At 34.4% G+C, this 27,047-nt stretch overlaps 3 protein-coding genes and 1 non-coding gene across 6 annotated transcripts; 1 reads left to right on the top strand and 3 right to left on the bottom strand.

Annotated features, from left to right (window-relative positions):
- Positions 1 to 240: 240 nt before the first annotated feature.
- Positions 241 to 4,690, bottom strand: LOC110670942 (probable 1-deoxy-D-xylulose-5-phosphate synthase, chloroplastic). Its single transcript, XM_058136762.1, has 10 exons — positions 4,303 to 4,690; positions 3,887 to 4,021; positions 3,632 to 3,796; positions 3,352 to 3,502; positions 2,505 to 2,776; positions 2,145 to 2,418; positions 1,629 to 1,940; positions 1,215 to 1,492; positions 839 to 1,123; positions 241 to 571 (listed from the first exon to the last, which is right to left on the bottom strand). Exons 1-10 carry the CDS (start codon positions 4,438 to 4,440, stop codon positions 419 to 421), a joined length of 2,163 nt encoding a protein of 720 aa, XP_057992745.1. The 5' UTR covers positions 4,441 to 4,690; the 3' UTR covers positions 241 to 418.
- Positions 4,691 to 9,652: 4,962 nt separating this feature from the next.
- LOC110670923 (uncharacterized) lies at positions 9,653 to 10,739 on the bottom strand. Of its 3 annotated transcripts, none has more exons than XM_021833240.2 (3): positions 10,593 to 10,737; positions 10,419 to 10,469; positions 9,653 to 9,957 (listed from the first exon to the last, which is right to left on the bottom strand). In XM_021833240.2, exon 3 carries the CDS (start codon positions 9,953 to 9,955, stop codon positions 9,779 to 9,781), a length of 177 nt encoding a protein of 58 aa, XP_021688932.1. In that variant the 5' UTR covers positions 9,956 to 9,957; positions 10,419 to 10,469; positions 10,593 to 10,737; the 3' UTR covers positions 9,653 to 9,778. The 3 variants fall into 3 exon arrangements, with proteins under 3 accessions (XP_021688932.1, XP_057992462.1, XP_021688931.1); XM_058136479.1 differs by having other exon boundaries at positions 10,419 to 10,472; positions 10,595 to 10,679; XM_021833239.2 differs by lacking the exon at positions 10,419 to 10,469 and having other exon boundaries at positions 10,593 to 10,739.
- A 29-nt stretch (positions 10,740 to 10,768) lies between these two features.
- LOC110670921 (NADH dehydrogenase [ubiquinone] 1 alpha subcomplex subunit 8-B) lies at positions 10,769 to 13,935 on the top strand. Its single transcript, XM_021833238.2, has 3 exons — positions 10,769 to 10,919; positions 11,068 to 11,276; positions 13,569 to 13,935. Exons 2-3 carry the CDS (start codon positions 11,089 to 11,091, stop codon positions 13,699 to 13,701), a joined length of 321 nt encoding a protein of 106 aa, XP_021688930.1. The 5' UTR covers positions 10,769 to 10,919; positions 11,068 to 11,088; the 3' UTR covers positions 13,702 to 13,935.
- A 3,573-nt stretch (positions 13,936 to 17,508) lies between these two features.
- LOC131174311 (small nucleolar RNA R71) lies at positions 17,509 to 17,615 on the bottom strand. Its single transcript, XR_009144559.1, has one exon. It is a non-coding gene; the product is annotated as a small nucleolar RNA R71 (small nucleolar RNA).
- Between the last annotated feature and the right edge of the window lie 9,432 nt (positions 17,616 to 27,047).

Below are 27,047 nucleotides of genomic sequence, written 5' to 3'. Positions count from 1 at the left end.
TAACAGCAAAGTTCAAGTTCTGAGGAAGGTAATTAAGTTCCCCTTTTCCTATTCAAGTATAGAGTAAGGGAAATTTGGCCTTTCTCTCTCTTATTCGTTCATTAATATAATTCAAATAGGCACAAGTGGATAAAAATGAATGGAATTGTAAGTGTTGGAAAGCATACCCATTTGTGGATACATATATATCATATTAAAAGCTCCAAGAACTTTTATGTTTAGGAACCAATGATTCTGGAGTTTTTAAAAAAAAAAAAATTGAAATTTTTATTAATTCTAACTGAAGTTGGTGCTGTTACATGATGCTGTACTGATTCTAAAATTACATTTTATACATAAATAGAAGATGACAACAAATGTTGCAGTTATTCTATTTTACAATGTTATAAAGTGCAAAACTGGTATGTTTCCACTTTCTCTATGATGACAATATCTGCAGAGCTTCCCTTTTATTTCCGAGTATGTTGAATAGTGCTGCTGCAATGTGAGATGGTGTTAGACCTGCCTGCACCAACTGGTCAGCTGGCGATCCATGGTCGATATACCTATCAGGAAGAACAAGTGGTCGCCACTGCCATAGAGTTTTTTACCAAACAGTAAGTAGAAATACATATGCAGTTTGAAATTTAAAACAAATAAATTTAGAGAGAATCATTATAAGAAAAATATTTATGTATTCATAAGTAAAATGCTTACTGTTGAACTTGAAAATGGCATTCAACAAACAAAAACTGTTAAGTAAATTTTAAGGGATTTAGTTATTTGGAGTTTCAATTTCAATGCCATGATAATAACCAATTGCTTAAATGGTATGTGGAAAAGTCATTTAGATCAGTACCTTCAGTTTGCCATCAAGAAGACCATCAAGGGCCAGAAAATGGGCAACATGAGATCCAAAGCCCCCAATTGATCCTTCTTCAACCGTTATCAAAACTTCATGTGATTTTGCTAGGCTTCGAATGAGGGCGTGATCTAAAGGTTTACAGAATCTAGCATCAGCTACTGTTACACGAAAGCCGTGGGGTTCCACTAAAGAGGCAGCAGCCAAACATCTCTGAACTGCCGTCCCATAACCCAAGAGTGCCACTCTTTCCCCTTCAATCAATATCCTGCCTTTTCCAACCTATGAGAAATTTATTAAAGTTAAATTGTTAATTGGTTTTGAAATTTTCCTCCACTAGAATGACAAATAATAAAGACTTGGTTGGACTTACCTTAAGAGGAATGCCTTTGTTTCCTGGTGGCAGCTGAACACCAACACCATTACCTCTTGGGTATCGGAAACAGCTAGGACGATCATCTATGACAGCAGCAGTGGCAACCATGTGAAAAAGTTCTGCCTCATCAGAAGGAGCCATCACCACCATGTTAGGGAGGCATGCCATAAAAGTGACATCAAATGCTCCACAATGTGTGGGACCATCTGCTCCAACCAGCCCAGCTCTGTCCATTGCAAATCTTACAGGCAGTTTCTGCAAATCCACATCATGTACTACCTGTGGTATTCATGCAGAAAATGCTATTAATAGAACTTAAGTAGACGACTGACCCAATATACTAATTTAATACCTTTTATGATTAGGAATGGTATTGAAGCAAATGAACAAAAAGTAAGAATATTTATTGACTTGCCTGGTCATAAGCCCTCTGCATGAAAGATGAGTAGATTGCACAAAAAGGTTTAATGCCTTCACAGGCTAATCCTGCAGCAAATGTAACTGCATGCTGTTCTGCTATTCCAACATCAAAGCATCTTGTTGGGAAATGGCGAAGGAAGTGATTTAAGCCTGTTCCACCTCCCATTGCAGCATGAATTGCAACAATATCCTTGTCTGCTTCTGCTTCTGCAATCAAAGCCTCTGCAAAGTATGTTGTATAAGACTGTGTGCTAGCACTGGCCTTGAATTGCTTTCCAGTTGCAGGATCAAACTTGGTCACACCTGCAAAATGAAAACCAGTTACTTCTTTCTAATAATAAAAGTTCAGATGAAATTTCTATAAATCCACGACATAATTTTTTTCCAAGGCACTAGTGGCTAGCCAATATTATTATTTTTTTTTTCAAAATAAACATAATCACAATATAGCCACTCAAATTTTGCATGCTTTTTATTTTCTCTACAAATGTTATCAGTTCTAATTACCGTGGTACTTATCTGCAGCTTTCTCAGCATATGGATATCCCCGACCTTTCTCAGTGACAACGTGGATCAAGACTGGACCAGTTGTTTTAGTACTCTTAACCTCTTTGAGAATAGCTATAAGATCATCTATGTTGTGGCCATCAACAGGACCAATATAATATAATCCAAGCTCTTCAAAGAGGGTTGATCCAGAACCACTGATCATCCCACGAGCATATTCATCAACCTTTGCTGCCCATTCATGCATGGGTCCACCAATCTGCTTTGTAACACCCTGCAATAATTTCAGTTACAACAATATCAGTTTCCAGATTTAGGTAGTTTATCAAATAAAACCCTCTGTCTCCTTTGTATATTTACCTTAGCAACCTCTCTTAGTTCCCTGAGAGGCCTATTTGATTGCAACCTACTAAGAGCACTGCTCAAAGCTCCCACTGGTGGTATGGGTCCATCAAGAGTAGCAGTCGGTAAAGAAACTTGTTTGTTGTCATTAAGAATAACAATCATATCAGAGTCAAGATACCCTGCATTGTTCATAGCTTCATAAGCTTGTCCTGCTGTCATGGCACCATCACCTATAACAGCAACTACGTTGTTCTTTTTTCCTTTTAAATCTCTCCCAACTGCCATCCCTGTCCACCAAAAGCACCCAAAGTTTATACCCTGAAAGATATATTGGACCTAAAAAGGGAAAGGGGAGAAGATTGTTAAGGTTTGAACCCCTAACTTCCTTCAATAAGGTGGATTCCCCACCGGTCAACTACTAGACCAGTAGCATGCAAGCTCGATTCTTTCATTTCAGTTGAAAATAAAAATTATGGTTATCAATTAGAATAAGTATGGATCAAAGGCCCCTACCAAATATTATGTCTTATTAAATGATAGGTAGCTGTACTAGTCTGCCAACATAGGGAAGCTAATATAAGCTAACCAAATAGAAAATTACATTAGCAATCCACTTTTAGGTCATTTTGAATAATTACATAACTTTATCACAAAAACAATCCACACAAGGAATTATTAAAATAGCTAGTTTTTCTATAACCAATCAAATAGTTTGGGAATAACAGTTAGTTGAGTTGAGTTGATAAACACTCCATAGTCTCCAAGAATAAAATGCATAGCAGGCTTTGAGCTCTGAAAATAGTCCAATTTCTTCTTTTTTGTGGAAAAAATAGTTAGAATTTCATGATGTTTGGAGTATTACCCAAGCCTGCAGAAATAGTGGTAGAGCTATGACCAGTCCCAAAGCAATCATATTCACTCTCTGATCGCTTCGTGAAACCAGAAAGTCCATTTGTCTGTCTGATTGTGTACATCTTTTCTCTTCTCCCAGTCAGGATTTTGTGAGGGTAGGACTGCAAACCAGTAGTGGAAGATTCAAATTCTGAACAGTTTATCATAGTACTATGACTACAGTAATAAATTTCCATTCATTAGCAATGACAAAAAGGAGAAATAAACCAAATAAGATTTAGAGCAGATACCTGATGGCCAACATCCCACAGTATCTTGTCTCGAGGAGCACTGAAAACATAGTGAAGAGCCACAGTGAGCTCAACAACACCAAGGCTTGATCCTAAGTGACCCCCAGTTCTAGAAACATTGAAAATAACATCGGACCGCAGCTCGTCTGCTAGTTGCTTTAGTTCCTGTATTGATAAATATTCATATACAAATTCTGTATGATGATATAAGAAGTCTTTTTTTGTTCGTTCTTGAATATGGTCTTAGTTATATACCTTGATTGATAGATTTTTCATATGAATTGGATAGTTTGTGGTATCCAAGAGAGGTGTTGGTGGTCTCTGAGAGTGATATTCTCCTCTCTCTGACAGTGATGCACAAATCCCACCCGGCCCTTTCTTGCTCTTTGCCTAAACAGAACAAAACAGCCGTTTCTTTCAATGGTTCTTTTTTTTTTTCCCGCTTGAAAAAAATAACTGAAATTTCATACAGAAACCAAAGGAGGAAAAAACAAAGAAGAAGAAAAATATAAAAATAATTAATTAAAAAAAAATCTTGGTGGGCTCTTCCACACCCGTTAAACACGATTAAAATAACAGAAATTTTGACAACATGAACAAGAGCCAGCACTGTTTAACTCAATTCTGCAACATGGGTATTATCACGTAAAGAGCATTTAAACATATTAAACCTGATTGAGTCTGCGAAGAGACTGGGCCAACAGATCTGTTCTCCATAAGGAACGAGAAGGGACATAACCGTACTTTTGAAGATCTGAGATTGTGGCCTTATCTATATGAGCAGGAAATGAACACGCAGAGAGAGCCATCACAGATAGAGAACCAACAGAAGCAAGCAAGCAACAAAAAGAGTTCAAAAACAGTTCGAAATTGTGAATAGAGATAAAAAGAAGAGGAAGAAGAACCCAGAAACAAAAACACAATGGAGATTGTGATTATGGGTCCGAATGCACCACTATTGAGGAGGTGATTCAGTATTAAAATCAGCTTGTGGTGGCCAACAAAGAAGATGTCGAGAGGGGTTTTAGGAGCGGGACCAAGGTGGAACATTTTAACTCTGGCTTTCATATTTATAGTCTTAGCTATGGCAAGAAGCAGAACAAAGTGTTTCAAGACAGAGCCAGAGTAGCTGGTCTGGTTAACTCCCATTGGACCACGTCGTCAGAAATCACAAATGGATGGAGAGAATAGCGGTCCATGAATTTAATATAAATATTTAAAATTTATATATTTAATTATATAATATTTTGTTATGTCCGTGTATTTTACGTTCAAATAGAAGAAAAAAAACCTCGTAAGGAGTAAGCCGATGTATGTACCTGAGTTATGGTCCGTGTAAGTGGGCGAGCACGTGTGTAGTACTTATATTAAATAAAAGATCTTAATAAATTTATTATGATTTTATTAAAATATCATATTTAGTATCTAAGTAATTTGTGTACATATTTTATTTTTAAACAAAAAAAATTATATAATGTCTTAAATTTATGTTATAATTAATTTAAATACGAAAAATTTTATAATAATATATTTTTTCTTTCAATGGAAAATGCGGGGTATTCTTCAATATGGAAAAAAATATATATATATATATATATATATTTATTTTCTTTATTCTTATTTGAGAATGAAAAAAAATAATGAGAAGAAGGGAAAAATAATTATTTTTCTTATTTGAAAAAAAATAAGAGAAGATAGAAAATAATATAATTTTTTTTAAATTAATTATTTTATTCCTAATTTTATAAATTATTTAAAAATTAAAATGAGTAAATAACTGTATATATAGATAATTTTCTTCAATGAAGTATACTTTTTTTTCTTAATTAATTTATTTTCTCTTCAAATTAGAGAGAATAACAAGTGAAAAATAAATACTATTTTTCTTTCCCTGGTTAATTTCCTTCCATTTTGAATCAAAGAAAAATAATAATTTCACTATATTTTTCATCATCTATTTTCTTTCCTCTCCCCTTACTACATATTAAAAAAAAAAAAGCTTAAATAAATAATGGGTAGTTATAAAAAAAAATTAGATGATTACCCCTCGATAAATATCTTGTTTTCTATTTTTTTTCTCTTAACTTTAATTTATTATTAAAATCCTTAAATTTTAATTTTATTTCACAATAAATCTCTTTGACTTGAAATAGCATATTTCTATATTAAAAAATTTATATAAGCTACAAACATCTATAAATAAAATTTCAGCACTTTTTTGTGGAGGTAAATCTTTCGGCACTTTTTAGTTTAAATGGCTGATTTTTTTGAGTGAAAGAAAATGAGGTAAAGAGGTAATTAATTTTTTTTTTTTAATTTAGAACTATAGCATGATAGAAAGATTTTTGTGAAAATAAAATTAAAGTTTAAAAATTTTTTAATAACAAATGAAAGTCAAGGGACTGAAATGAAAAATTAATAAAATTTAAGGATTAATTGTAAAATTACCCAAAAAAAATTACACGCCCGTTTTTAAGTAAATTCTGAAGTCAAGTTTGTAATAAGATAGTAGCCGTGGTTTCGTACTTTTTTTTTTTTTTTAACACAATTAATATTTATCGTGTGGTATTTAATTATTTAATTAAAAATAATTGTTGTCTTATTTAACATGACAAGCAGCTCTTTGTCCATGCAACCCAATGCCAAGAGAGGATAGCAACGGTGAAACTGCAAATCGTATCGTAGACATACAATACATATCATGTGCCCGACATCAGATATGGTGACTGTTGATAATAGCTACCTTATGAAGACAGAAAACAGTTGTATAATAACTTACACGTACATTGATGCCTTTGAATTACAGTTTCCTCCTCCTGCCTGCTGGTACGATCGTCAATTCTTCCATATTGAAACCTGCACAATCTGTTGCTCTTGCCACAAGCTTTTCTAACAGAAATTTTGCGGGATCACCAGCGGGGTTGCGCAAGATATAAGAATGGACAAGATTTACTGCCTCATCATTGCTGAAGAAATAAAATAATCCATCACTCTCAACTATGATAAAGTGATCAGATTTTGATATTTTATGCACATTCATTGATGGTTGGGTAGAAATATAGGGAGGGCTTATGAGATTACGAACTGGAAGAATACCCATCAAAGCATCATTTAGCTTTTTCTTTTTCAAGTGACCAACTCCAAAAGTTCAAGTGACCTTAAATTTTTCTTTCACTTGTCCAAAAGTAATTGTTGCAGGGTCATCAGGATGGTCATAAATAGCATGGTTCTTTCAAGTTCATTGTCAACAGTGTGGCAATCACTAAGCTGGACAGCTTTTAATTGTTTATGCCTATTTTCACCACTAGATGCACAGCTATAACAATGGTTTCTACTCTGGTTTGCGTTATGTGGCGTTCGGGTTTGTGAAAGGAGAGGAAGGAGAGAAAGAGAAGGAGGAGAGAGTGAATTTGAGAGATTAAAATTTTTTTTTTAAAATAAATTAATTTTTATTTACTATTTTTAAAAAATAAAAGAAAACTAATTTTTTTAACTTATCATTATTTATTATTATTCTCAATATATTTATCTTTTTTTAATAATTTTTTATATTTCAATAATATTATATAAATATTATAGTAAATTATTAATATTATTTTTTTCTAAAAATAATGTTATCCGATAATTTCCTTAATATTTACCCTAATTAACTATCGAAATGGGACATATCCCGATAAATGAATTGATTAGTAATGGTAGTTATTTATTTGTTTTTTAATTTTCTCATCTTATGTTTAAGAAAGAAAAATAAAAGAGATCAATAAATTTTAATTTGGTAGTGTTGAAATCACCTCTAAATTTGTGAGGTTGACTATTTAACTTAAATAAAAATTAAATGCAAAAATAAAATAGAGAGAAAAATACTTTTCGTGTGGAAAATAAGTAATTATGATAAGCATGGTTGTTAGGTGAACGATCACTGCAGAGCTAGGCAACTTGCGAGGTGCATTCGGATCATTTACCCAATATTTATAAAAAACAATAATAATAATAATAATAATAATAAAAGTTAAGGCTTTGTTTATTTTATAAAAAATAATTTATATATAAAAAATAAAAATTATATTTTATAAAAATATTTTTTTTATTTAATTATAATATTAAATTAATGATATATATATATATAATATTTTCACATTTTGATAAAATTATTAAAATTTAAAAAATAAAAAATAATTAAAAAAATTATTTTCATTAAAAATAATTTAATTTTTTATTTAAAAAAATTTATTTTCATTGAAAATAATTTAATTTTTTCTTTAATAAAAAAATATTTTCTATTAGTTTGTTTTTTTTAAGTGTCCAAACATTAGAAAATGTATAAAATATTTTTCATTAAACAAATATAGCATCACAGAAGATAATTTATATAAATTATTTTTTTTATAAAAATATGAAAATATTTTATATGTTTATATTATTTATGTATAATTTATTTTTATATTTTAATAAAATTATTAAAGTTTAGAAAATAACTTTATCTTTTGAATAAAAAAATTATTTTTTTAAAAATAATTTTTCTAAGTATTCTAAACATTAAAAAATATATAAAAAATTTATAGAAAAATATTTTAGTTTTATTTATTTCATAAAAAATAAATTATATATGAAAAATATTTTTCATGTAAAATATCATGAAAATATTTTTATTATTTAGTTATAATATTAAATTAATAATTTACCATGTATGCATAAATATTTTTATAAAATTATTAAATTATAAAAAATAAAAAATAATTTTACTTTTTCTTTTATTAGTAAAATATTTTTCATTGATTTAATTTTTTTAAACGTCTTAAATGTTAAAAAATATAAAAAAATTATTTTTTAAAAAATTATTTCTACTAAACAAGTGGAGCTAAAGTCTTAAATTTATGAAAATGATATGCACGAATATTCTTAGTGCTCTCAATAATTTGTGAAAGTTTGGGGGAGAGGGTGGGGATGCGAACCAGCCGGCTGGGGAAAGCAGAAATTTCAATGTACGTTTCTTGACAAGTTGCTCAATTCGCGATCATGTCCTTTCTGTTGTGTGGATACATATGCAGCTTACAGGAAAATTTTGATGTCTATTCTAGTACTGCATCAGCATTAATACCCATCAACCAGAAACTAACTATCATGATTCACGCATGCAGAAAATGAAACCTGGCAAACGTGAAAAATGCAGCATCCTCTTCATCTGTGACATTAGATTCTGGAACAAGCACTTCACCATCATTGTTGGCGTTCCAATATTTTGTGGCCAGATGCAGGAATTTGCACAAGAGCATCAGCTAGCTACATGTCATCAATGGAGAGGGGACTGTTATGGATGCACGGATCCATAACTGCAAGTATGTAACACAGGAACCTCCAAGTCAAAAAATGCAAAGATCTACATGCCCATTATCACAATACAAAATAAAAACCCATTCGCAACCACGTCCAAAAAGTCTCCACTTCAGGTTAGGGACAATGCAATGTGTCCAAATGATTTGGGACATTTTTTCCTTTTAATATTTAGAAAGAATATGAAACTTTTTTCTCTCGACAAAGAAATTTTAAGGCTGAGATTCAAGAAATCCCAAGATTGATAATATAGAAACTCACAGGAATCATTCCATGATATTCAAGAACCACATCAGTGCAATATGGATCACGCTAAGCTGCTAACAATTAATGAAAAAAAGTGGTCAATTAAGAGTGGCTTGGTCGGTCTTTTTAGAGGCACTATTCAAATGGAGTGAGGGAACGGGTGAAGGGTAAGAAAAGATAAGGTGAGAAAAGGATAAAGAGAGATAATAAATATTTTTTATGCTTGAATAGAGGCAAAGAAAGACTAAATTTAAGTGATGTAAGAAATTAAATAATCATAACTCTCACTTCTCCTTCGTTATCGCTTATTACAAGAAAAATTACTCTCCTTCATTATCCCTACTTACAAGAAAATTAAAATTTAAGAGATAAAAAAGGTTGTGATTCTTACCCTCCATTAAGCCACCCATTAAGAGGAGCATGACTAAAAATTTTGGACTGGGCTAAATCATCAAACAGCATGAACAAGTTCTTATTCATCTCTACTTAATTTCAAAATTGTCCATAGAAGCAGTATATTGATCCAAAATAAAGTAATAACAACAAAGATCGATCACATATGCTTCCACCTCATTTCATTTTGGCCTCTGTGAACAGAACATGGCGATTCACCCTAGGGTCATACTTGCGAAACTCGAGCTTCTCAGCAATTTTCTTAGAACTCTTTCTCTTCACATAGAAGAATCCAGTCCCAGCAGCTGAAACAAGCCGGATGAACATGAATGTCTTCTTCTTCTTGTCGCCCATTCCTAATTGCAGACACAACACATAGCCATCAAAACAGTATAAACACATGTGTCAAAGAAAGAAAACATTTTTTTTTCTTACAGTCAGAAACAATAGATCACAGACAAGCATATGCATAATCCAAATCCATTGTAGACAATATATAACAAATGCTCTCATCTCTAACCTAAAACTTTGCCAACCGGCACAGATGCTCTCATCTCTAACCTAAAACCTTGCCAACCGGCACAGGTCTTAAATCTTGAAAGAAAATATCAAAATAGTAAAGACAATAAATTTGCTAGACTAGACGGAATTTCAATTCCTGACATCATATAAACCACGTCTACAGCAACGAATCTCAGTTGGTCATTTTATCGAGCACCTTTTGAGCAACTTTCATGGGTCGAACCAGAATCAATTATGAAGGTCAAAACTCAAAGTTGCATATTGCCCTAATTATCACAAAAAAAAAAAAGGGTACCTAATCATAATAAGAAATAACGAATTGCAAGTTCTGCGAGTCTGCCAGAATCTGAAAACAAAACCTAATGTTATTTTAGCAGCAAGAGAATAAATTTAACCAGTGGAAACAAAGCAGAGAAAGCGAGAAAATTATCATCAATGAATCGATTCAGAAAGAAAAACTGAACTCAACTGCCAATCTTCTTCCAAACAGTCAAGAAAAAGGTACGCTATAGACCAGGAAATGCAATGTAAGAAAGATCACAGCAACGAGAACCCAAAACCCTAGAAGAAGTGAAGCGAGCCAAGGTGACAAATTTTTTATCATGTGAAATGACATAAGTGCCCTTGTTTAGGCGTATTCTCCTGAATAGGTGTTATCCTATTCCTCTACCCCTTAGCGCACACTAGGATTGTCCATTCCCTTTCCCTGATTTCCTAGCACCTGAACGATCTCGTTTCCTTTCTCTTCTCCATCACTCGAGAGGCTGTTTCTCCGTCTCTCAGTAGCGACGAGGAGGTACAGTTAATCTAGGAAAGGAAAAAAAGAGAAAAAATTTCTATCAATTTGATTTTATTTTTGAAACCTTTTATATTTTCTGTTTGTTTACTGATAAAATGGGGAAATGTTGAGAAGTCAATTAAATTTATGTTTTTTCCTCCATTAGAGTTTCTAGAATCGGTTAGAGATGGCGAGTGCGGTGGACGCTACGGGTAATCCGATCCCCACATCGGCGGTGTTGACGGCGTCATCAAAGCACATATCGACGAGATGCTTACAGGAAAATGTGGCTTTTCTCAAGTGCAAGAAGAAGGATGCGAACCCGGAGAAATGCCTTGATAAAGGCCAGGAAGTCACTCGCTGCGTCCTTGGCCTGTAAGCAATCTAATATTTTTGTGCTATTTTTTCCTTTTCTTTTTTCTTTCAGATTATGCAGCTCATTTTGCATTATTAATTGTTATACATTTTAATTATATGGTGTCTAAAGTAAATTTCAGTATTTCAAGAATTGAATGATTACTTTTCGATTGTTTTATAGATTTTTTTGTGCATTTCTGTTTGGCTGGCCTCAAGAAGTGTTGTACTGCAAGCTCAAATGAAAATCCTTTTTGTTAGATTGTGAAGTTTTCTTCTTTTCTTTCTGCTTTTTGGGTTCTATTCAGTTGCTGAAACTGTGGTGCGATTCCGACCAATAAGTAAAACCAGGTCTTTGATTCGTTCACTTGAGATTTTTTCTGCTTTAGGGGTGACTTAACAGTTAACATTCATTTTCTCTTATCTCTTGGTTTTCTTTTTCCAATTTGCCCATTCAGACATAAATGTCTTGTTCATGATTCTGATTTGATGAGTTGATTCTTATCTTAAAAAAGGTGTCAGCTTTTCAAGGTTGCTTTTATTTATACAGACATCACATAAGAATGATCACTTCATTTAACATTGACTATTTGGCTGGCTGATAATTGTTCCTGGAGCTAAAATTGCAGCTATTTGATTGTTTCTTTCAAATTAGTTTTTTTTCCCCTTAGAACATCAAAATTCACACATGATCATATATCTATTGATACATTGAATTTATTGTCATCATTACTGCAGTAGAGCAAACACATTGTTGTTAAATCTTAAATTTGAGCCATAGAATTCATGAGTTTTAAGTGTTTACCATTGATAACTTAAAGATTCCTAGTTTTGCAAAATCATACTTGACATTCCCTAAGATCATCAAATCGTTAAGTCATGTCTATGTAGTCTTTTTGCTTGCAGCATCTCTATTGGAAAAATGCTGCCATAATGAATTTAACATCCATTTTAATCTAGTTGTAGTGGCTGTGAGAAAGATAGCACTAAACAATATGCTCTCATAATCTAGACTATTGCTGGACTATTAATTATATAATATATTATGTAGTGACAAGGTTCAGCTGCCGCCTCACACTCACATCCTTGGACGTTGGACCTTAAATGATGTTTAACCTGATGGCCAAGTACCAACAATTTTGAATGTATGGATTTGATGAGCTTTTTGGGTTGCTGATTTTGGGATCCTCAGCGTAGTTACTCAAGGCAATCATATCAATTATTCATTTTCTTAAGGATTTAGAAACCTTAACATTCTGATAATTGAATTAACATTTAAAGCCAACTTGATAGAGTCTATGTTTAATAAGTCATAAGAACTAGAGTTTTTATTTGTAGCTTTTTGAAGTCCATGATCCACACTGTTTTAAGCAATACATCCAATTGATGAATTCCTCTCTTTTGGGTCCATCAGAATTTTTTATTGGCCTTCGACTGCACACACAGTAACATAAGTTTCTATGTCACATTAACCCTCCCCAATAACGCGCCCCTTCCAAATTCCAATGCAATGTGAACTTAATGCAAAATTAGGGACTTGTGAATTACACTTCATTCTTTCTTCATAAGTTACCTCCATGCATATGCTAGCAGGTTAAAACTACTTACAAATTGTATTTTCTCCACACTTTCTTATAAAGAGTGGGGGGAAATTCTCTCATCCCTAGTGTTTGTTTAGTATATTATCATTCTTGAATACCTTGGCCATTTATCCTGGCCATCCTGTGGAACAGCAGATACTCCGAACAGCATGCTTCTTCCTGTATATGTAGTTTGGTTGAACAATATTTCTGCATGAGAGTAGATACTCCAAATGTCATTCTGTTCCTGTATATGAAGTTGTTGAGCAATTTGTACTGCAAAGTTTTTTCCTTCTCCATTTTCTGGTTGTCTTTTATGTTTCCTTCGTAGTCTACAGTAAATTTACATGATTTATGGTTGTGATCATGTGCCAACTCCAACCAATTTAAGATTGAACTTTGGTTGGGTTGTAATGAGTTAAAATTCTAAATGCACATGTTAATCAACTATACATCTCAACTCAACTCAACTCAACCTTTATCCCAAGAATTTGGGGTCGGCTATATGGATTCTCTTTCTCTATTCTAAACGATTTTGGGTTAAATTCTCGGAAATGTGTAATGCAATCAACTATACATTTGTGAACTAAAAATTTTTTATATAATATTTCTATTAAATTAAGCTTGCACAGGAATCCAATAACTTTTTGCATCACACAAGGTCACAACCACACACATGCACAAAAGAATAGTTGCTTGCATTTTCTGAATTCGGAGATGTTTGGTGCTGCAGGATGAAAGATCTTCACCAGAGGTGCACAAAAGAGATGGATGCTTACGTTGGTTGCATGTATTACCATACAAATGAATTTGATTTGTGTCGCAAAGAGCAGCAAGCATTTGAGAAAGTATGCCCTTTGGAATGATTGGCAAACTGAACTTGTAAAGCCGTAATTGCAATAATTAGAGCAGTTTGCAATGAGCAAATACTGTTGTTGCATACATTTTTCTTGTGTCTTGAAATGAATCATCTCCCTTTTGTACGGCTTAGATCGTTCTTCGAAGATTGCTTCAAATCAAGAAAGATGGGACCTTGCCTCCATTTAAGCATAAGGATGTTGATTACATTATTTGCTTTTACAGTATTCAGTTTGAATTTATGGGTAAGTGGGCAAATGAATGTCTGGAGTACTAGAACTTTGTGACAGCGGGTGTACTAAGGTTAGGATTTGACTTGCCCTTAGCGAGCAAATTATAGAAAGATGTAGAAGATTATCTAAAAGATTCCGCAAGTGCATTTGTTTTCCATAAAAATCTTGAATTACGTGAGCCATGTTTATTCAGCAGCTAGTTCATGGAAAGTTTTATGCAAAACTCAGGACGAAAGTAAAATTTCTGAGGCCAGAGAATCGCAGAATTACTCAGTTGCACTCAGTCACAATTTCCCGTCTTTTGCAGGATAAATGAAGTTTTTTGTCTTGCTCGTGGCTGAAAGCAAATATCAAGATGAGTTTTCTCTGAATTGTCTTATAAAATATAAACTGTTAGATTTGAAACAGCGCTTGGACTTTTCCATCAAAAAAAAGGAACAGCACTTGGGGTTGAATCTGGATGCGCAATTCTGAGCTGGTTCAGTAATTATTTTAAATTTCAATAACTGTTTCTGAACTTATATAGTTATAACATTATAGTCATTTAACTTTAAAATATAACATAAAATTTTCTAAATTTTTAAATTTTGTATAATAAAATTTTTTTGACTTTAAATTACTGATTTTTCAGCTAGAAAATAACGTAAATAGCTTCCGCATAGTACTTAGTCAATATTTCTCTTTCCTCTCTCATATAAAGTGTAAAATTATTCTTTTTACACATGAAAAATTATTATGTCTATAAAGGAAAAAATGATTCAATTTATACATGGCTTGAGAAAGAAAAGAGAAATACTGACTAAGCTTCATGTTGAAACTGTTCAGGCCAGCATTCAAGTGAAAAATTGATAATTGAAAGTTAGAGAGATTTTACTATATAAAATTTAAAAATTGACGAGATTTTATGTTAAATTTTTAAATTGAGATATTATAATATTACAATTAAATAAATTCAGGAACTATTGTCAAAATTTATCCCTTCTATATAACACATGTTAATGTTATAGTTACTGGCGTTGTAACAAGTCTATAATTGTGAACATTAGCGAGCACACAGAACACTGAGGAGATTGAGTAACGTCTACTGCACCCACGTATGCAGCAGAAGATTGTACAGTTTAAATGACTAGAAAATCCTTTGATTTACAGTACCAAATCATGATTCTCAACATCCAAACGGGCAAGTAAGGCGCAACTTGAGCCTTAGATACAGCAAATTCCCATTTCACCGGTCAAACTAAAAGAGTAAATTAAGGAACACAAAAAGAGCTGCATCGTGATATCTGACTGATGCATGCATTTTAGATCATCATTTAGGTATAATTTTTGCACATAATTTACCCTTGTTCATAGCTATTATTATAGATATTAGTATATATTTAGTCAATTTTACAATTTTCACATTTTTTAGTCTAATTTTTAAAATTTATTTGTTTTGTAGGTTAAATTTGGAGAAATTTGATGTATTTTGATCAAAGTAGCCATTTGGAGGAGATTAGAGTTAAATTGCAAAAATTTTTGAAGTTGAGTAAAAAAATGGCCGAGAGCGACACAACCTGCAGCACAACCGATTTAGCTTATGTCGCAGGTTGTGTCGAATCGTCAGATATTCAGGCAGATTGTTGCACAACCTGCAGCACAACCGAATTAGCTTATGTCGCAGGTTGTGTCGATCGTCAGATATTCAGGCCGAGAGCTATACAACCCGCGACACAACCGATTCAGCTTATGTCGTTTTTACTGGAAATGGCTGACGTGGCATTTCCGTTACTCTGATTTTATACCTCACTTTCTCTGGAATCTTCCACCTTTTTACCCATTCTAGGGCAGTCCCCTCACCTATATAAAGTCCCCTTTATCATTTTCTTTCCATAAGAAGGAAGGGAGGCAATTTTGGCAAGAAAGAAAGGGAGAAAGAGGGATCACGTGAAGCCATCTTTTCCAGCAGCTGTAGGAGCTCGTTCTGCACTCATCCAGCAGCAGATTCTGCAGCACTCTTATGGGTTTTTCTATTCCTTAACTTAGATTTCCATTATTTCTTCATTTATACATTTGGGTTTGTCTTGAAACTATGATTAGTGAGTAGTTGTTTGAGATTCTAGAGATGGGTTTGTAAATATTGCTTTGTATTGTGGTTTTGAACTGATTTAGCTATTTAAATGAGTATTGTTACATTTTGATTTATTGCTTGTGAGCTTATTGCCTTGCTTGATGAATGGGCCCTCATTAAGTTAAGCTTTAATACTTAATAGATGGACTGAAAAGTGAATATTAGGGATAGATAATCTTGCAATAAACTTTATTTTCTTAGTGTTAGAGATAAGCTAAGAGGATTAAGGGGAATTTTCCAAAATCAATTAGAGCTTTAATTGGGTTTTTGTTAGGTTTGAAATACCGTGAAAACAGGGTTTGATTTAATGAAAACCAACTTTGAAATGCTTGAAAAAGGTTTCAAAAATTTAAGAATTGATTTCCCTCAAAATTGCAATTCTCATGTGTTTGGCTAAATTAGGGATAAATCACATGCAAACAATATTGAAAATCCAATCTCTAGAATCACTTTAATTTTTATTGAATTTAGATTTAATTCCTCCAAATTTCATAAATAGCAAATTTCAATTTAAATCTTGGTAATCTAGTTTAATTAATTTAGTTAATTGTTTGATTTAGTTTAAATTCCTCAAATACCAATTTTAATTTTTAGATTTCATTTTTAATATCTTTTAAATTTTGTCATTCTAATTAGCTTATACTTTTATTTCCAATTTAAGCACAATTTCCTGTGAGATCGATATCATTTTTAAAACTATACTACTGTGACCCGTGCACTTGCGGACACACCGTATCAAGTTTTTGGCGCCGTTGCCGGGGAATTGTTTGTTTTTAAGTTGGATTTTAATTATTTTAAGCTGATTAGAATTTTTATTTTCTTTTATTTTCACTATTGTTCCTTGTGTTTTTCAGGTACTTTTCTTGTTTATGAGACGATCGAAAAGTACAAGTGATACTGAATTGTTGTTCAATCCAGAAATTGAAAAATTCTGTCGAGCCAACAAAAAGGAATACAAGATAAGAAAAGAAGCAGAAAAAGAAGAACAACAAAGATTTGAGCAAGAGGAGACAATTGAAAATATGGAAAATCAAAATAGAGCTATTGGTAGAAATAATGGAGGAAATGAGCAAAATAGGCAGAATGAAGTTGTTAATCAAAATGATCCTCAGAGAAGATCCATGTTAGATTATGCTTTTCCTAGATGTGCAGATGTGAGAGATAACAGACCTATTATTGGAGCTAATCAATTTGAGTTAAAGACTGGTCTCATTCAAATGGTTCAGAATTCACAATTTGGAGGTAGTCCACTTGAAAATCCTCATTCTCATTTGAAGAAATTTTTGATGATATGTGGTACACAAAGGCAGCCTGGAGTTTCAGATGAAGTGATTCGGCTCACCTTATTTCCATTCTCTCTTCGGGATTCAGCATTGGAGTGGTATGACTCACTTCCACAAGCTACTATAGCTACTTGGGAACAGCTATCTCAAGCTTTTCTATCTCAAATTTTCCCACCTGGGAAGACCACTTATTTGAGGAATTTGATGGTAGCTTTTAAACCAAGGGACGATGAAACTTTGTATGAATCTTGGATGAGATTTAAGGAGCTTGAAAGGCAATGTCCTCATCATGAAATACCGAAATTGATGATTGTTCAGAATTTCTACACCAGAGTTACTCCAGCCATAAGAAACACAATTGATTCACAAGCAGGAGGAGATTTCATGAGAATGACAAGTGAAGAATGCTATGATTTATTAGAGAAGATTGCTCATAATACCCATTTGTGGGGAAATCCTAGAGCACTTGAGCCAAAGAAGGCTGGGATTTATGAAATTGACTCAGTTAGCTACATGAATGCAAGATTTGACCAGTTGACTCAGCTTTTTAGTGATTTTTGCACAAAGGCAACAACCTCAACTCCTACAACTATGCAACAAGTTGCCTTCACAGATGGAACCCAAAGTTGTGGAGTTGATTACTCTTCTTATGGTGATGATTATTTGCAAGAACAAGCTGCTTATGCAGGAGGTTATCAATAGAAACCTATGGGAAATTCTTACTCTAATGTGAACAACTCAACATGGAGACCACAAGCAACTTTTGCTCAACAAGGTCAAAGCTCAAATTATGCTCATAACCAACAGTATATGCAGCAAAATAGGCCTCAATTTCAGCCCACAAGGCAACCACAACCTGGATATCAAGCAAGAGCACAACAATCCCTTCCACCTCATGAACCGAAGCCAACCTTGGAAAGCATGATGGAAAAATTTTTTGCTGAACAAAGCAAGATGAATAGCAAATTGGAGGAAGAAATGCAACACATGAGACAAACCATGGATCAATTACAAGTCCACAACCGCATGTTGGAGACTCAATTGGCTCAACAAGCAAGCTCATCAGGAAGCAACTCCTATGGGAAACTACCTAGCCAACCACAAAACCCTCATGAACAATGTAAGGTTGTAACCTTGAGAAGTGGTAAGAAAGTTGGTCAAGAGAATGAAAACAAGAGAGAAGAAAAAGAGAGCACAAAAGAAGAAAATTCAATTGAGAGCAAGAAAAATGAAAAAGAAGAAGAAAGCAAAAATGAGCAAGATGAGGGAGAGAAACCAAACATCCCACCTGAACCTTACAAGCCCACCCTTCCCTACCCTCAAAGATTCATCAAGCATAAGCTAGACAAACAATTTGGCAAATTCCTTGAAGTGCTAAAGAAGTTGTATATCAATGTGCCATTCACTGAGGCACTATCCCAAATGCCAAGTTTTTGAAGGAGATTCTTTCCAACAAGAGAAGGCTAGAAGATTATGACACCATCAACTTGGGAGAGCAATGCAGTGCTATAATTCAGAAGAAGTTACCTCCCAAACTCAAAGATCCGGGTGTGTTTTCCATTCCTTGTCATATAGGTGATAATTGTGTGGCAAATGCCTTATGTGACCTTGGAGCTAGTGTCAGCCTAATGCCTCTTTCAATATATGAGAAGTTGAATATGGGAGAGTTGAAGTCCACAAACATGTATCTTTCATTGGCTGACCATTCAATTAAGTATCCAGAAGGCATTCTAGAAAATGTGCCTATCAAGGTTGAGAAATTCTACATTCCGGTGGACTTTGTCATTTTAGATATGGAAGAAGACACAAAAGTTCCTATCTTATTGGGAAGACCCTTTTTGGCAACAGCTGGTGTATTAATTGATGTAAAGGGTGAGAAATTGACACTTAGAGTGGGAGATGATCAAATGATATTCAACATCAATCCTGCCATGAAAAGGAAACATGAAGAAGTTGAGTCTTGTTTGCGGGTAGACATTATTGATGAGATTGTTCAAGAGCATTTCAGAAAAAGCTATCCACAAGACCCTCTTGAAAATTGCTTAGTCCATGGTGGGAGCATTGATGATGACAATCACAACATAGCTGCTTTTGCACAACACTTGGAGAGCTCTCCACCACATCCTGAAGCCACAATTTTTCAGCTTGAAGAAGTGCAAAATTTGGAGATTAAACCACCATCATTAAAGGTAGAGGATGCCCCAAAGGTAGATCTTAAACCTCTTCCTTCCAACCTCAGGTATGCTTTTCTTAGACCCAATGGAACATATCCTGTTATAATTAATGCATCTTTGACTGATATTGAGAATGAAAAATTGTTGAGAGTTTTGAGAGAATATAGAAGAGTTTTGGGTTATGCAATTGATGATATAAAGGGAATTAGTCCAACAGTTTGTATGCATAGGATTTTCCTAGAGCCAAATAGTAAACCTTCCATTGAACACCAAAGAAGATTAAATCCTACAATGAAGGATGTTGTGAAAAAGGAAATCCTAAAATTACTAGCTGCTGGAATTATTTACCCCATTTCTGACAGTGAGTGGGTGAGTCCTGTGCATGTTGTACCAAAAAAAGGTGGGGTGACAGTTGTTAAAAATGAGAATAATGAGTTGATACCCACTAGAACTGTTACAGGTTGGAGAATGTGCATAGACTATAGGAAGTTGAACAATGCTACAAGAAAAGACCATTTTCCCCTTCCTTTTATGGATCAAATGTTAGAGAGATTAGCCAAGCATTCATTCTTTTGTTATTTAGATGGATATTCTGGTTTCTTTCAAATTCTAATCCATCCTGATGACCAAGAAAAAACTACCTTTACCTGTCCCTATGGCACCTTTGCCTATCGAAGGATGCCATTTGGATTGTGTAATGCGCCTGGAACCTTTCAAAGGTGCATGATGGCCATTTTTTCTGATTTTATTGAAGAAATTATGGAGGTCTTCATGAATGACTTTTCAGTATATGGCACTAATTTTGATTCATGCTTGACTAATTTGTCTAAAATCTTGCAAAGATGTGTTGAAAATGATCTAGTGTTGAATTGGGAGAAATGCCACTTTATGGTCCAAGAGGGGATCATTTTAAGGCATCTGATCTCAAATAGGGGAATTGAAGTGGATAGAGCTAAAATAGAAATTATTGAAAAAATGCCCCCTCCAACCACTGTCAAAGGAGTGCGGAGTTTTCTTGGACATGCCGGGTTTTACCGGTGATTTATTCAGGATTTTTCTAAACTTGCTAAACCCTTAACAAATCTTTTGAATCATGATGTTAAATTTGATTTTAATCAAGATTGTATGGTTGCTTTTTGCAGGTTGAAAACGGCATTAACAACAGCTCCTATCATGAACCCCCGGATTGGACTTTGCCATTCGAAATCATGTGTGATGCAAGCGAGTTTGCTGTTGGAGCTGTCCTTGGCCAACGAAAAGATAGAAAACCTTATGCCATTTACTATGCAAGCCGAACCCTTGATGAATCTCAAGTCAATTATGCTACAACTGAAAAGGAGTTCCTTGCGGTAGTATTTGCACTCAATAAATTTCGTTCTTATTTGGTCAACTCAAAGGTAATAGTTTTCACTGATCATGCAGCAATAAGATATTTGATGAGCAAGAAAGAAGCTAAATCTAGGTTGATTAGATGGATTTTGTTACTTCAAGAATTTGATTTGGAAATAAGAGATAAAAAAGGTGTTGAGAATGTGGTGGCTGATCACCTTTCTAGGATAAAAACTGAAAATAAAGATGATGAAATTGTGCCAATTGATGAATTTTTTATGAATGAGCAGTTGTATGTGTTGAAATCTGCACTTCCATGGTTTGCTGATATTGTGAATTTCTTATCTTGTGGTGTCTTGCCACCTGATCTATCTTGGCAGCAAAAGAAAAGATTCTTGCATGATGTTAAATTTTATTCTTGGGAAGAACCTCTTTTGTTTAGGAGATGTAATGATGGAATAATTAGGAGATGTATACCAGAGGAAGAAATACATGATGTTATTTACCATTGTCATTCCTCTGAATATGGTGGTCATTTTAGTGTCTCAAAAACTGTTGAAAAAGTCTTGACATCAGGTTTCTACTGGCCTAATATGTTTAAACATGTGAGAGACCTTGTAAGCAAGTGTGATAGGTGCCAAAGGGTAGGCAACATTTCCAAGAGAGATGAGATGCCCCAACAGTCCATATTAGAAGTTGAATTGTTTGATGTGTGGGGAATTGATTTCATGGGGCCATTTCCATCTTCTTATGGGAATAAATATATCTTGGTAGGGGTGGACTATGTATCTAAATGGGTAGAAGCTATTGCTACACCTACCAATAATGCAAAAGTTGTGATGAAATTTCTGAAAAAATTTGTTTTAACTAGATTTGGTGCCCCACGTGCCATAATCAGTGATGGTGGTAGCCATTTTTGCAACCACCAATTTGAAAAATTGATGAGAAAGTATGGGGTAAAGCATAGGATTGCCACACCATATCACCCTCAAACAAATGGCCAAGTATAAATCACAAATAGAGAAATCAAGCAAATCTTGGAGAAAACTGTCAATAAGTCCAGAAAAGATTGGTCCCTTAAATTAGATGACACTCTTTGGGCATATAGAACAGCCTTTAAAACGCCCATAGGAACTACACCTTATAGGTTAGTTTTTGGGAAATCATGCCATTTGCCCGTAGAGTTAGAACATAAAGCTTATTGGGCCATTAGAGCAATCAATTTTGATTTACAAGCTGCTGGACACAAAAGACTTTTACAACTTGATGAGTTAGAAGAATTGAGACTTGATACTTATGAAAATGCTAGGATCTATAAAGAAAGAACTAAAAAATGGCATGATAAGCATATCAAGAAAAAGGACTTTAAAGAAGGAGATTTGGTTCTCTTATTCAATTCAAGGTTAAAATTTTTTCCAGGAAAATTAAAATCAAGGTGGTCAGGTCCATTCAAAATTGTGAAAGTTTTACCTCATGGTGCTGTGGAAATTTTTTGTGAAAAATCTGGTAATTTCAAGGTAAATGGGCAAAAGTTGAGGCACTATTCAGTTGGTGAGCCAATTGAGAAGATAGCAACTTGCTATCTCTCTCATTCTCTATAAAATCTTGAGTGAGTATGGTCAAGATAAAGACCTAAACTTAGCATTTTTTGGCATAACTCACAATTTTTCATTGATTCTCTATTTCTTTCATATATATATTTGTTTTAGTTTTTTTTTTTTTTATATACTCCTTATTCAGAGTTTAACATTGTTCTAATTTCCTTGTGCAGATGGGATGCAATGCATTGCAAGCAAATGAGCATAAAAATTTTATTTTAGTGTTAGCTTTAAATTTTTAGCTTTAAATTTTAGTTTCAAATTTGTTTACTTATAATTTTTATCTTTCTTTTGTTGAGTATTTGCTGGTGGATCTTGCTGGATTCATTGCCCTTTTTTTTAATTTTAAGAGAAAATTTTTCCAAACCTTGACATCTTGGTTTAAAAGGAAAATTATTTGAATTTGGATGTGTGAATTGGTGCTTTGAAAAATTATTTTTTATGAGTATTTGATGAACATGACAAATTGAACAATTAGAATTCATGTTATGAAGGTTTAATCATTTGAAATCTAATTTGTTTCAAATTTTTAGGTGCTATGAAATTTGGTCAAATTTGTGCAGCAGATTACATAACCTGCGACATAACCGGTTTTGCTTGTGTCACCGCTTATGTTCACTGGGCACATTTTTGGGCAGATTGTTACACAACCTGCGACATAACCGGTTTTGCTTGTGTCACCGCTTATGTTCGCTAGGCACATTTTTGGGCAAATTGTTACACAACTTCCGACATAACCGGTATCCTTTGTTCTAACTTGTGTCGCCTGTTTGTTTTGCAGGATAAAAACTTCCTTCACCAGAATGGGCCAGCAGCTACCCAAAGCCCTAAAAATCATACCCCATAAGCCCAAGCCCGAAACCAAACCTAAAACCCATAACCCATAGCCCAACTGACTAAACCCCATACCCCAAGCCCATAACCCGTAAACCCATAACCCTCCTTCTTCCTCTCGGCTTAGCCCCGACACTCCCCCCCTCTCTCTTCGCCGTAATCTTCATCCTCATCGTCACCTCCACAACCCCCTTCTAAACCACCATTTTCTTTCTTTCCTTTTCTACTTCTCTGCATTATCCTTCTTTTTCGATCAAGCCCCTCCATTTCACCATGCCCGACTCCCCACTATCTTTCGAAAACTCACCTCCCCACTCCCCACAGCCGCCGCAGCCCCAAACCACCCCACCCCTGAATGCCGACTCACCGGCGGCCCATTCTGGTGATGCACCGATCGCCACATACAAGAAGAAAAAGGCAAAGAGCATTAAGGCACACAAATCAACAGGCGGCGTCAAGAGGAAGCGATCGAACCGGCCACACAGCAACTCCCAGTTCCGCCCCCAATGTCTGCTGCACCTGCTGTCCGCCGTGGAATCCCGAAATCGGTGGTCAAGCGCCTCGGTACATCTAAAGGTAACTTTGCAATTCCTTCCTCTTTGCCTGCTACTCGACATTGGGTATTACCTACTACCGAAATGAAAAGAAACAAGGCAAGAGTCGAAGCTCGAAAAATGGTTCAAACTCGGTATTTGGATGTGTCTACACTTAAATCTTTGAAGATATATGATGAAATGCAGACTCTGTTAGATGCTTTAGGTTGGGTGCGATTTGCACATAAACAGGAACTGGTTTACCCCATTCTAGTGCAGGAATTTATGGCCTCCCTGTCCACTAGTGAGCATAAAAATGCCTTGGATAATGACTTGACAATCAATTTTAGATGCCTTGGTCAAGATAGGGTGCTGTCTATGGATAATTTTCACCATATATTCGGCTTTCCACCTGATGGTTTGTTCAAAATACCTACTAGCCAAAGGGACTATAATGGGTATGAATTTTGGCAGCAAATTGCACCTTCAGCAGGTACCTTCAAACCGAGGCATAGTAAGGCCTCCAAGATTGAGAATCATGCCTTGAGATTGCTTCAGAGATTAATTGCAAATACAATTTTAGGAAGGGGAACTAGTGTTGCCACAATGTCTCAGTATGATTTATTCTTTTTGTGGTGTGCAAAAACTGGTAAAAAAGCTTCACCTGGTTACTATTTTTGCCGTCATGTGATCCGCCAGACTACTAGGGGTACTGGCAACATTGTGTTTGGAGGTTTGGTCACACCCATTGCACATTATTTTGGCTTTAATCCTCAAGTTCACAAGTGTGCTGCTGTTCCAACTGGTTTGCTATTTTTGGATGGACCTCATTTGGCCAACCAAAAATTTTGTATCAAAAATGAGGCTACCCAGCTGTATGAGATTCCTGCACTAACAGAACCACCACCTAGTTCTCCCACTGCAATTAGCTCCTCCTCAGAATCTGAGAGACCATCTGAGCAGCCTTTTTCACAACCTTCACGCTAGGCTCCACCAGCTGCCCAACCTGCTTCATCAACAGCTTCTGGACCATCCATAGCAACTCTTCTGACATTCATGGAGAATCTCAGTGATGAGATCTATTCTTTTCGGCAAATGACGGATGTCTCTTTTCAGACATTACGAGATTTAGCTGACATATATTTGGATAGAAGTGCTGAAATGCAAGACGAGTTGAAAGTCATGTGAGCTAAGCTGGAGAAGATCGAAACGAACCAGGCAATGATTTTGAGCATCATCTCTCCACAGCAACCACCAAATGCACCACCACCTCCTCAAGATGGCAAGGGCAAAGGAGTTCTCATACCTGACTGACCAGCTTTTATTCTCCATTTACATTTCATGTCTTTAATTTCGTTGCTTAATTAATTAATGTTTTGAACTTATTTAGTTAATATTTTGCTTGTGTTGTCTTTATTTTACTTGAACCATTTACTTCTTCAGTATTTTTTTTTAGTTCCTCATAAAGTATATTTGTCTTTTGAATCTTTAGCACTTTGCTCACTTGCTTTGATTTACTATTTCGGATTTACACTTCATGGTTATATTTTTTAGCTTAACTTCCCTATTTCAACTTTTTGAGTTTAATTGATTTAATGGATTCCATTACACTGTTTCTTTTGCAATGAGTGCAGCAGCTGTCCAAATTTTACTTAATTAAATTGGCTGCACTTCAATGAGGTAACAATTCTCATCTCAGCTTGTGTCACTTTCACCACAAGTTGTGCTATCGCTTATGCAACAGGGTAATAATTCTTTATGCACATATGAGCCACCCATTTTCTGCACATATAGCCAAATTATCCCATTCCTTGCACTCTTTTAACATTGAGGACAATGTTCATTCTGAGTATGGGGGAGAGGGTAAATTTTTTGCAAAATTATTTTTCCTTTTTTACTTGTATATAGTGACATACTCATTCATTACTTCATACTTGTACATATTCACATACATACACTTGCATATAGCTTCATACATTTAGTTATGCATACTTAGTTACATATAGGTTGACTATACATTTACACACTCATGCATTTCATTTATTCACTTAAAATTTTTGGATTTTTAAACCAGTCTTTGAATTCCATAAGCCACTTATTCAAGCAATCCAACTTGCCTTTAGATGGTTAGTGGAATGAAAGTTTCAGCTGGGTACAAAGTCTTAAGCATTATTCTTTCTCTTACTTAATAGCTGAAAATTAATACATTCATCTAGGTATGCAGATTCTGATTAGTTATTTTGAGTTTTGAGTGTCCGAATAAGCCTTTAAGGAAGAAAATGGTCATTGTCGTCTCACCATTCCTAGAACAAGTATCTTAGATCTTTCAAAGCAAAATTTTTAACTTGCATTTGATAAGAATATGATTTAGGCATTTCTTCATATTTTAAACCTCACATTTAGCCTTAACCTACCTTAATCTCATTTCAACCCTTGCAAACCCCCTTGAACCTTAATTCCCTAATTTCTTTGGAACCCAAATCATTTACCTAGCCATTAAACCTAAACACTACCACCTATTATGAGAATAATATTTTAGCAATTAAGTGCATAAAAAAAAATAAATAATGATATAAAAAAAAATTGGAGGATTGAAACATCTTGAATAGTGCTAGAGTAATTGTGGAAAGTTGATAAAAAAAAATGGTCACCAAAATATCCCAAAGGTAATTTTGGGTGTGACATGAAATAGGGACGCATACAAAAAAATATATATTATAAAAGTAGTCCCTTTATTGTGATAGCACTTGAGGTTCATTGTGAATTTCTTTCCTCTTGATAAAAAAAAAAAAGGATGCACTTTGAGTTTCATGATTAATATTATTCTCATATTTTGTTTTCCTTATTCCCTTTCTTTGTTAACACAATTTTACCCTATTTTGACCCCATTACAACCCTTAAAAAGACCTAATGATTCTTTGAAAAATGCTTGTTACATTAGTAGAGTTAGATCTTTTATGCTTGCATATGGGTTTGGCAATATAATCTTCCATACATTACTCACCATCTATTTGAGACACATTGGCTATCTATTTCATTTAGGTTTGTTTTGGCACAATTGACTCTTGTAGCTGGTTGGTATTTGTTGCTTGGGTTGATTGGTTAACTCTTAACTATTTTGTAATTGTTGAGAGTGATTGCTTCATTCTTTGTGCTTCGCTGGTGGGAATTTGGAATGTTGGTGGCTAGGGGTAAGTTGGTGGTTTGGATTTGTGATTTTTGTATTTTCAAAGACTGATTTTATTCCCTTCCAAATGAGT

The sequence above is a fragment of the Hevea brasiliensis genome, chromosome 15 (assembly GCF_030052815.1).
Source record: "Hevea brasiliensis isolate MT/VB/25A 57/8 chromosome 15, ASM3005281v1, whole genome shotgun sequence".
In the NCBI taxonomy this organism is placed as follows: domain Eukaryota; kingdom Viridiplantae; phylum Streptophyta; class Magnoliopsida; order Malpighiales; family Euphorbiaceae; genus Hevea; species Hevea brasiliensis.
The sequence above is the reverse complement of the archived record's forward strand: the minus strand, read 5'-3'. Positions and strand labels throughout refer to the sequence as shown.

What these genes read in the sequence shown, in the direction of transcription:
- LOC110670942 (XM_058136762.1), bottom strand. Translation starts at nt 4,440, where the DNA reads ATGGCTCTCTCTGCGTGTTCATTTCCTGCTCATATAGATAAGGCCACA. An exon ending in CTCTTCGCAGACTCAATCAG is followed by an intron (nt 4,022 to 4,302) that starts GTTTAATATGTT and finishes TGTTCTGTTTAG; the next exon opens with GCAAAGAGCAAGAAAGGGCC. An exon ending in TTCTTGATGGCAAACTGAAG is followed by an intron (nt 572 to 838) that starts GTACTGATCTAA and finishes ACTCTATGGCAG; the next exon opens with TGGCGACCACTTGTTCTTCC.
- LOC110670921 (XM_021833238.2), top strand. Translation starts at nt 11,089, where the DNA reads ATGGCGAGTGCGGTGGACGCTACGGGTAATCCGATCCCCACATCGGCG. An exon ending in ACTCGCTGCGTCCTTGGCCT is followed by an intron (nt 11,277 to 13,568) that starts GTAAGCAATCTA and finishes TTGGTGCTGCAG; the next exon opens with GATGAAAGATCTTCACCAGA.
- LOC110670923 (XM_021833239.2), bottom strand. Translation starts at nt 9,955, where the DNA reads ATGGGCGACAAGAAGAAGAAGACATTCATGTTCATCCGGCTTGTTTCA.